At 39.7% G+C, this 10000-nt stretch overlaps 2 gene segments (V, D, J or C); one reads left to right on the top strand and one right to left on the bottom strand.

The window, feature by feature from the left end:
- The window catches only part of LOC148068143 (Ig kappa chain V region Mem5-like), a 2715-nt gene extending 2459 nt beyond the window's left edge, over positions 1–256 (top strand). Inside the window, 1 exon segment of the V gene segment in view lies at positions 1–256. This exon segment is cut by the window's left edge and continues 172 nt beyond it. Within this exon segment, the coding sequence occupies positions 1–139 (139 nt within the window).
- An 8046-nt stretch (positions 257–8302) lies between these two features.
- Positions 8303–10000, bottom strand: part of LOC148068142 (Ig kappa chain V region Mem5-like) — a 2719-nt gene continuing 1021 nt past the window's right edge. Inside the window, 2 exon segments of the V gene segment in view lie at positions 8303–8730; positions 9510–9545. Of these exon segments, the coding sequence occupies positions 8420–8730; positions 9510–9545 (347 nt within the window).

Below are 10000 nucleotides of genomic sequence, written 5' to 3'. Positions count from 1 at the left end.
CCACTACAGCTGGACCAGCACCCTGACCCTGCCTGCTGACCAGTGGAGGACGGTGGGCTCTGTGACCTGTGAGGCCACCCAGGGCTCCCAGTCTCCAGTCTCAGAGACACTGAGGAGAGAGCAGTGTTCCCAGTCCTGAGCAGACCGGCCTGGACTCCAGCAGCTCTCTGCTTCTGTCCCTCGGTCACTCTCTGACCACACGTTCACTCTTTTGTTGCTTGGTTTGGATCATGACAATAAAGACGTCTCCATCACATCTGTTGTCTTCTACTTTATTTTCACTCACTTCTGAATATGTCAAGAATGATCAAGAGACGCAGGAGCCAAAGACAAAAGGCACAAAACATTAAACAACAGTTTCAAGATATTTACACCAAGCAATACTTAAAATTTCAGACCTCTATCCCAAAGTCAGAGACCAAAACTTTAAATTAACCAAATAATCAAGCTAATATAGATGGTCTACAAAATCGTGACGCACGATCCACTAAAAATAAAAAAAACAGAGAGTTAATGAACAAAAAAACTCACCAAAAATCAAATTACCAAAAGCGCTGAAGACGAGGAAAAATCTGAATATTTGTAAAGATCATAAAGCCAAAATATTCAATAAATAACGAGAAAGAGTTTACCAGGTGGAACTGAAAGACGAGCTGACGCCTGTCTATGGAAGGTCCGGCGTACATGAAAGGCAGGATTATTTGTTGTCCAGACAAACAACGAGTAACAAGTTGAAAGAAACGTACATACAAAATAAAATGTGATTGGCGGTGATCATGACGGAATAGATCTAGATATTCTATATTTGTTCTTGAACAAACCGACATGACGAGAAGCAAAACGATGATCGACATTATCATCGACATGTGATAACTGCAGTGGATGTGAAGAATGTGAGTCAATGTAGAAAATCTATGGAGACTATTATGGATACTAAATCGTGAGCCCTTTTAGTTCTGATTGTTGAATTGTTTTTTTTCATTAATCAATATTTAATCCTAATGAATCTACATTTTTATATAATTGTGTCAGCATGTTTGACATCACGTGTTAGAGGGAAATTGTTGTGTAACTTGATTTTAAGATTTGGGACATTTTTTTATTTCTTGTCTGTTAAAAAGCAGAATATCAGACTCTTCTTTTCAGAAAAGTCAAACCATCAGTGTCGTCACAGCTCACTTGAGCCACCTGTCATTGCCTTCACGGGGTCTTACCATCGAAGAGGAAGTGGAAGTGTTCTTTTTTCAGATTAACATCAGAGGAGGATCTGTTCTGGAAGTGGAGATTTCTTTTTATAATTACCAATTATATATCTTCACTTTTGTCCTGAAAGTCTGTGATCTTGTTCTTAGATGAAAATGGGTTTTTTTTTAATCATATACTGATATCAAAACAATTCATATCAATAATGATACTGTTGTAATATATTAAGATGTATTTTTATTTTAACGCACTTAATTTTAAATAACCCGGAGAAAAAAAAAATGTTTGTTGTTAGTTTAAATGGACAGAAAGTGTTAAAAAAAAATAAAAAAAATAGCTTGTTTCTCACAGGTTATAAGGCTTTTTAGACCCTGTTTTTAAAAAAAGATCAGATTTCCTTTTTTTTTTTTCGGTAAAACTTTCAGTTCTATCCCTTATATATTTCTTGACTAAAACGTTTATTCCTCTGAGATTGATTGATAGAAAGAGGACAAAAACAAAACATTTTATTAGTTTTGTAAATTATCAATTTGTTTATTTTTCTGGTGAATGGCGGTAGATTACTTCAAGTATACACATGATGTACATGTGGCGGCACGAGCACGGATACAGTATTGCTTATGTAATTTGTGTGTTCATCAACAACGCCACCCTGGGAATTTCACCCAGAGGATATTAATATAAAGGTAAGCACATAGGTTCATTCGTGAGAAAGGAGCAGAGACAGTAATTCAGTAAGACTATTTATTATTTATATATATTATTTTACCACAATAATAAAACAATGCTGGTTACGACTACCTTGCTCAGGGCTGACACCTACGGTGAGAGATGTCCGACGAAAAGGGGGGATCCCTGGGAACACTACAAAACAAACAAAACCCACGTGCAAAAGAAGGGGGGGAAACACCACCACCGGGACACCAATCCGACACCGCAGTACGGCAGCTCCTGAGCAGATAGAGTGAAACTTTAACAATGAGTGTCGACAATGACGAACAAAATACAAATGAATATACTTTAACTGTAAAACTAAACAAATGACCAATCAGCAAATCACAGAATGATCAAAATAGTCACACGGAAAGAAACAGACACAGTTGAAATAAACGTAAACAAAAATGAACACAAGTAAGAACTCAAGAGTCCGGGGTGAACTGCGACACAGAGCCTCAGTCCGCTGTCGCTCGCTCGACTTAGTGCGATTAGCCAATCACACACACGCACAGTCGGCCGTCAGGACACGAAGGTGGTCGGGAGGGGCGAATCGTTGCCACCCGATCCGTCCCAGCAGTTCCGGGTGAAGATTAAATAAACAACCCAAGACAAAACAGCAGTGAGTTAAGCGGGTGGTCTTAGCGGAGGCTGCGCTAAGTGACCGATCAAAACATTGTTGGGGAGCACGGCACGAAACGGCGTCACCCACTTCGTAACGAAGTTGCAGAGGGGAAGCAACACGCAGCCAAGCACACACCCAGAGAGGAATCTCTGACCCCGGAAGCGGAAGCGTAGGACGCTGATTGAGGTGGGAACTCAGCCTCCAGCCATTCAGAGCGAGAGAGAAGTGTGCGCACCGCCCCCTTTTAACCAGCAGGCTAAGACGAGATTGGCTGGAATGCAAACAACCTCGTCCTGCTACAATTGGTTAATTCAATGGTCAATGTTCATGATTTACTGAGGATGTTCACTGTTTACTTTCTGAATCTCTCTCTTTGATCCTCTGCTGATGTCAATATAGAGAGTATTAAGAATATTATGTTACAATTGTGTTGTTCTCTACTGTGGGTTCTTAATAAAAACACACAAGGAAGGTACTTTATCAGGAGTATTCAGCAGCATGTAAACACAAGCAGTCCAACATGTACCACTCGACTTGCTCTGGTCACGGACTCACAACTAAAATAATTCATAACTAAAACTGAAACACTGGTGATTGCTCCTGATGATAAAGTTTCCAGGGTTGAGTCAGTACTTGGGTGACTTAGGTCAGTCTGTCAAACTGAGCCTGAGAAACCTGGGTGTTGTATTTGATAAAGACATGTCTCTTGTTCGACACTGCAGAAAACTGACCTTTCCTTCAACTGAGAAAAATCTCCAAACTTAGGAAAATGTTGTCGGAACATGATAAGGAGCTTGTAATCCATGCGTTTGTTTCTTCTCGTCTGGACTATTGTAACAGTTTGTTTTCATGTCTTAACAAGAAGGAGCTGTCTCGCCTGCAGTTGATTCAAAACTCTGCAGCGAGAATTCTAACCCGCTCAAGTAGAAGAACTCACATTTCTCCGATCCTTAAAACTCTTCACTGGCTTCCAGTTTCTTTCAGGATCAACTTTAAAATTCTGGTTCTTACTTTCAGATCTATTCATGGTCAGGCTCCTCCTTACATCACTGATCTGATCCAGCCTTACCCTCCAGCTCGGGCTCTGAGGTCTGTGGATCAGAATCTACTGATGGTTCCACGCACACGGTTCAGGACCAGAGGAGAGAAATCTTTTCAGGCTGTTGCTCCTAAGCTTTGGAACAATCTTCCTCTCCCTTTGCGCTTGATGGATCTACTGACTCCTTTAAGAAACATCTTAAGACGTTTCTATTTGTCCAGGCTATTCCTTGATTTTCTGGAACTCCTGTGTTGTTCTCAGTATTATCTTGATCTTTAAAGTATATACTTTTTTGAGTATTGTTTTGATTGTTAAAGCGCTTTGTGACCCTGGTCTGGAAAAGCGCTATATAAATAAATATTACTTACTTACTTACTTACTTACTTACAACGCCCTCTTGTGTCCGGAGTACACAACATAAACATCAGTTATTTAAACCAGGCAAACAGATATTTGCTGTTATCGTTACATCTTCCTTTTTTCTAAATAAGTTTTGGTTAAACTTGTTTTACTTTTATAAACATAAACAGTATTATATCCAAATAAATAACTTAGAATTACTTACAGTATTTATATCTGAAACGTTGTTATTATTATTTGAACATCCAAATATTCCCCTTACAAAATACTTCAATAATAGTAATGATTAATCTCTTTTAGTTATTAATCTTAACTATGTTAATTCAAAGTAATCAAAAGTTAACTTGTACAAACTTTACTCTGCATAAATATTACTTACTACACACTAACATAACTGTATTTCAAATTACAGCATTATAACCTTATTATCAATAATTAAAACATTTCATGTTCAATCGGCCTCTCAGGTGGCTTTATATTCCTTAAATACTTTGTGATCATTGGTTTTTCAATCTGGGTGGTTGCCTCAGGTAATGGAGTCTGATGGAGTCTGAGGTGTGTTTTGAAACTGGTCATCCTTGAAAGACTCCTCTTCGGTTGTATATCCCTTGATTAGATCTCTGCCATTTCGTCTCAGGATGATCTTCTGACTGAATGTTGTATGATCTTGGTTGAACCTCACTCAGAACATTTGCTTTTTGTGACCTTTTTGTCTTATCTTTAAACCTCACTTGGTCGCCAGCTTGCAGTTCCGGTAGATCCTTTGTTCCTCTGTCATAATGGAACTTGTGTTTGGATTTTTGCATCTCCTTGAATCTCTTCACCCTGTTTCCCTCCTTTCGTTTTGAGTAGATCATCCTGAATGGGCAGGTTTGAGCTCAGGCATCTTCCCATAAGGAGCTGAGCTGGTGACACACCACACTCCAGTGGTGTCGTGCGGTATACCAGTAGACTCTGGTAGAAGTCAGTGTCACTGTCTCTTGCCTTGTTCATCAGTCTTTCACTGTTTGAACAGATTTCTCCACTAGACCCTTAGACTGTGGATAATGAGGACTCGAAGTTGTATGTCTGAACTTGAGGTTTGAGAACCGTGGTCCATTATCTGTAAAGACTTCACTCGGCACACTGAAGTAATTATATATGCCTTATAAAAAGGTTTATTTTCTGAACATCTAAGTTCTGGTCGATTTAACTTTAAAATTGCCTCTAGGTAAACTTTACCTGAAGTTGGAGCACCAGCCTTTGTTTTATAGTACAAGGGAAACTATTACATTTACGTGGATAATAATTAATTAATTGGCCTAATTAATTAACTATGAAACACTAGTTTTAATCAATCTCATTTACTGAAGTTACTACTTGTTGTCGTGATTATCTGTTCTTTACTGAGTAAGAGGCTCAAAAATATGAAAAATTGTAAAGGCAACTGACGTACTTTTATAGGATTTATTGAAAGAAATAAAGAGAAAAGGGAGAACAGTTAAGAACAATGGAATGGAATGATGATGCTTTGATATCATGGAAGGAACAATATTAATTACCCAGAAAGTAACGGACTTGAAGGCTTTGATAATTGTCAACTTCTGGGAAAGCTTTACAACTTATCTTAAGCTAATCTTGCTGCCTCTGATCAATTAGAAAAATCCCAACACATCAATCAATGCAAGAGTGACAATGTTACAGTTGCTTACGTCGTCGAGAGGAGAGAGGAAGGAGTGATGATGACGAGGAGGTTGAGGTGAGGAGGATGAGAAGGTTAGCAGCAGGAGGAGCACGAGGGGGAGGAAGGTCGGCATTCCAAAGACGTCGTAAACCAGAACTTTGGTCTTTTAGTTAACAGCAAAAACAACATGAAGGATTTCACTACAACATGATGTCTGGAGAATATGGCTTTCATGGCTGTGATCACAGTCTCTGCAGTTGTAGTGTTCAATTTGCAAACCTCTGGAAACAGTGAATAAATAGTCTGTGACCAGAAGGTCATCCTTTCCTCCAGAAACAAAGAGGTCAGCACCCACCTTCTGATAAGGTCTGGCACCGGGAGTGGCTTTAGTGGCTCTGCCGGATTGCTGGCTTGATATTTCAAACATATTGAGCAGTTTGAAACCTCATTCGTCACATCCTGATTGATCCGGGGCCAGTACATCACCTCACGTGATCTCTTTTTGCATTTTTTCAATAGCAAGATGTCCCGCATGTATCTTCTTGAGCAGATCTCCACGAAGACTCTTCGGAATGACTATTTTGCTTCCTTTATAGATGATGTCTTCTACCACCGACAATTCTGCTCTGCAGTTCCAGTATTCTTGGATAGCAGTCGGGCAGTGTTGCTTGTAGTTGGTTTGTAGTCCATTGATGATGATGTTTTGCAAAGTGTAACCAACGTGTCATCTTTGATCATCTCAGTTCTTATGAGCTCCATTTTCCATCTGCAACAGGCAATAGACTTGTAACCATGTTGACATATGCTGTAACATCTTTGTTGAGTGTGTAACGCTGCAGTCTGATCATCATCCTTTGTATTCTTAGTGGTTTCTGGAACAATGCAATTAGTGGTTTATGGTGAGTTTCAACACTGACTGCTTGCCCTGACACAAACTGGTGAAATCTCTCACAGTATGTTGTGCTGAGCTGTTCTTTTTGTTCGATTTGTGCATCACTTGTCTCTGCGTCCGTCACGGATCTTGAGGCATATGCAACAGGTTGCCAGTCATCATACTTTAGCATAAGAACGGCGCTAAGTTCACTCTGTGATGCATCAGATGAAATCTTAGTAGGTCTCACCGGGTCATAAAACTTCAGAACTTGCTCTTTTGTGAGCCGTTTCTTCAAGTCACAGCAGGATTTCTCGTGTTCATGATTCCGCTCACAATCAATTTTCTTTTCAGTCAACTGTCAATCAACAGTGGCGTCATCTATTCTGAAAGATTGGGAATGAACTTTCCCATGGAGTTGATCATGCCCTGAAACCTCTGCACATCTTTCTTACATTTTGGCCTGGGCATATTCTCAATGGCTGAAACTTTTCTTGGATCTGATGCCTTCAGAAAAATGTCAGTTCCTTCACTGCTTCAAGCTGGCATTTCTCCTTATTCGGCTTCAGATTCTAGTATGGGCTGCGCATTCTTTGGCACTACGATGAATGTTAGTGTATGTTCTTTGTCTTTGTGGGTCACTTTAACCACACATTTTCCTTTCACAGGTGTTTGTGCTCCTGAGTAGCCACTTACTTTCACTTTACTTTCATGTATTTTCGGTTTGGGTCTGATTTTCTTGAACTCTGCTTCTGAAATGATGTTCACTGGGCACCAGTATCCAGTTTCACCTCCATGTACGTGTCATTTACTTTGAGTTTCATCATCCAATCCTTTTTTCTATTTTGTTTTCTGTCACAGCATCTACTTAGAATTCCTCTGTCGTCTTCATCCACTGTATGGACTTTGCTTTGCTTTGGGGTTGGATTTCTGCAGCACCGAGCATGATGGTTCTGTTTGTTACAGTTGTTGCATGTTGTACCATAAACCGGGCATTTTTTAGGAGGATGTTACGTGTCACATCGACCACAAGTCCTTTCTTTACTGTATTCTGGTGATTTTGATTTCTTTTATCGTCTGAGACAGTCTCTGTGTGTTTTTATTGACAGCATCTACTTTGCAACTGTCACTAAACACTTTTCACTGCTTCTACTGCTCTGCATAGTTTCATTGCTTTTTCCAGGTCTAGATTTTCTTCTCTCAATAGTATTCTCTTAGACCATATATTCAGGATTCCCACACACCAGTCTGTCTTTAATCAAAGAATCAGTCAGTTCTCTGAACTCACATGTTTTGCTTCTGTTTTGTGGTTCTGTCACATACTGATCAATTGTCTCTCCTGTTCTCTGTACGCATGTGAAGAATCTGTGCCTCTCAAATGTCACATTTCTCTTCGGTATGCAGTACTTTTTCAGTAAGTTTTCCATTATTATATCCAGCTTCAATTTGTCGCCATCATCAAATATGAAATGATTATATACTTCCAAGGCATCCTCACCGACCACGTGTAGAAACACACACACTTGTCTTGTCACTTGCCTCGTCGAGTCCGATATTAGATCGTGCATCACCATTTTTGAACTTCCTTTATTTGTCGGATTATTTGGTTTATTCAATATTTGAACTCAGATTTTGAGATAGAAGTTTTTGCGCCATCTTTTGGACATTTTTAGTATTGCTTAAAGTAAGTGTTTTAGAACTGTTGTGAATTAAATGTCATATTTTAATCTTTAACCATGTTTTGTGCCTTTTGTCTTTGGCTCCTGCGTCTCTTGATCATTCTTGACATATTCAGAAGTGAGTGAAAATAAAGTAGAAGACAACAGATGTGATGAAGACGTCTTTATTGTCATGATCCAAACCAAGCAACAAAAGAGTGAACGTGTGGTCAGAGAGTGACCGAGGGACAGAAGCAGAGAGCTGCTGGAGTCCAGGCCGGTCTGCTCAGGACTGGCAACACTGCTCTCTCCTCAGTGTCTCTGAGACTGGAGACTGGGAGCCCTGGGTGGCCTCACAGGTCACAGAGCCCACCGTCCTCCACTGGTCAGCAGGCAGGGTCAGGGTGCTGGTCCAGCTGTAGTGGCCGTCCTTCCCCAGCAGCCCGGGGCTCTGGCTCCGCTGCCTGCTTTTGCCGTCCACCTTCCAGGACAGAGTCCAGTCTGACGGGAAGCCCTTGTTGGCCACACACACCAGCGTGGCCTTCCCTTGCTCCTGACTAGAGGGGGGCAGCACGGTCAGGGTGGGCCGAAGGTCACCTAGGAGACAGAGGTCACCTTAGATCAGGAGGTTTCTCATCACACACAAGGATGGAGGGAAGGTGGAGGAGGAAGGATGGCGTGAGGGAGAACGACAGGGAGGGAGAGAAGAGGGAGAAAAAAACAAAAGTGCTGCTATGTTAGAAGAGAAGGGAGGAAGAAAGGAACGATGAAGAGAGGAGGATATAAACGGAGGAGGTTGAGATGGAAGAGAGGAAAGTGAAGAGTTGCTGACTGGCACAGAAGGAAGGATAGAGAAGTGAGGGAGGATGGAGGAGAAATAAATTGGTGGTAAAATAAGAAAACATTTGACACTGTGAGCTTTAGGGAGAGAGGGAGGAAAGGAGAGAAGTAGAAGGAATGAATGAACCATAACTCTCTCTAACTCTCCTCCTCTCTCTGTCATGATCACACCATTTAAAATGAAGAAATTAAAAATCAACACATGAAAGGTTTAAAATTATCTTAAGTTGGTTTTATAAATGTAGAAAATGTACAAAAAAACTTTTTTTAAACGTTTAACTTTTGATAAACTAATAAAAAAAATTAAAAATAATCAGTGAAAATAATAATAATTATTTATTTCATCATTTGAAACTTTTTATTCACACTTGAATTTTCACTGCGATTGAAACAAATAAACTAACAATATTTTTTTTGTCTTCATTTCATCTTTTCAATTTTTACTTTTTTTAAAAAATAAATATATATTTTTTAAAACAAATGTTTCTCATCTAGATTGTGTTTCTGTAAAAGCAAGTTTGAGAGAGAACACTTACTTCCAACATGCAGTCTGGTTCCTCCTCCGAACGTGAGCCACAGTGACACAAAGTCAGCCAGTCGTCGTACAAAAACCTCTGACACACAAAGTGACTAGAATCAGACTGACAGTCCAGCAGGAACTCCTCTTGTTCTCTCTGTTTTCTCTTCTCATGTAGTCCAACCATCACATCTGAGGAGGTCCAAGGTCATTCCTCACATCATCTCCAGTCTTGGTTTATCAGGAATTTTCTCAAGGTACTCCAGTTTCCTCCTATAGTACAATCCATACAAACACAAACATGTTTAAGCAAATTACTTAATTCATTATGAGTAGAAACATATGGAATTAAACAAACAATTGAAATATAGTGAAATTATTTTCATTACATTTATTTGACATTTAACATTTACTTTGTCTTCTCCTACAGTGTTATTTTTATATGTATTTATCCACCTGTGTTTATGTATTTATTGTATGTTTGTGTCTACATATATGTAATATTCATCA

Source organism: Callionymus lyra, chromosome 12 (assembly GCF_982586985.1).
Source record: "Callionymus lyra chromosome 12, fCalLyr1.hap1.1, whole genome shotgun sequence".
In the NCBI taxonomy this organism is placed as follows: domain Eukaryota; kingdom Metazoa; phylum Chordata; class Actinopteri; order Syngnathiformes; family Callionymidae; genus Callionymus; species Callionymus lyra.
The sequence above is the reverse complement of the archived record's forward strand: the minus strand, read 5'-3'. Positions and strand labels throughout refer to the sequence as shown.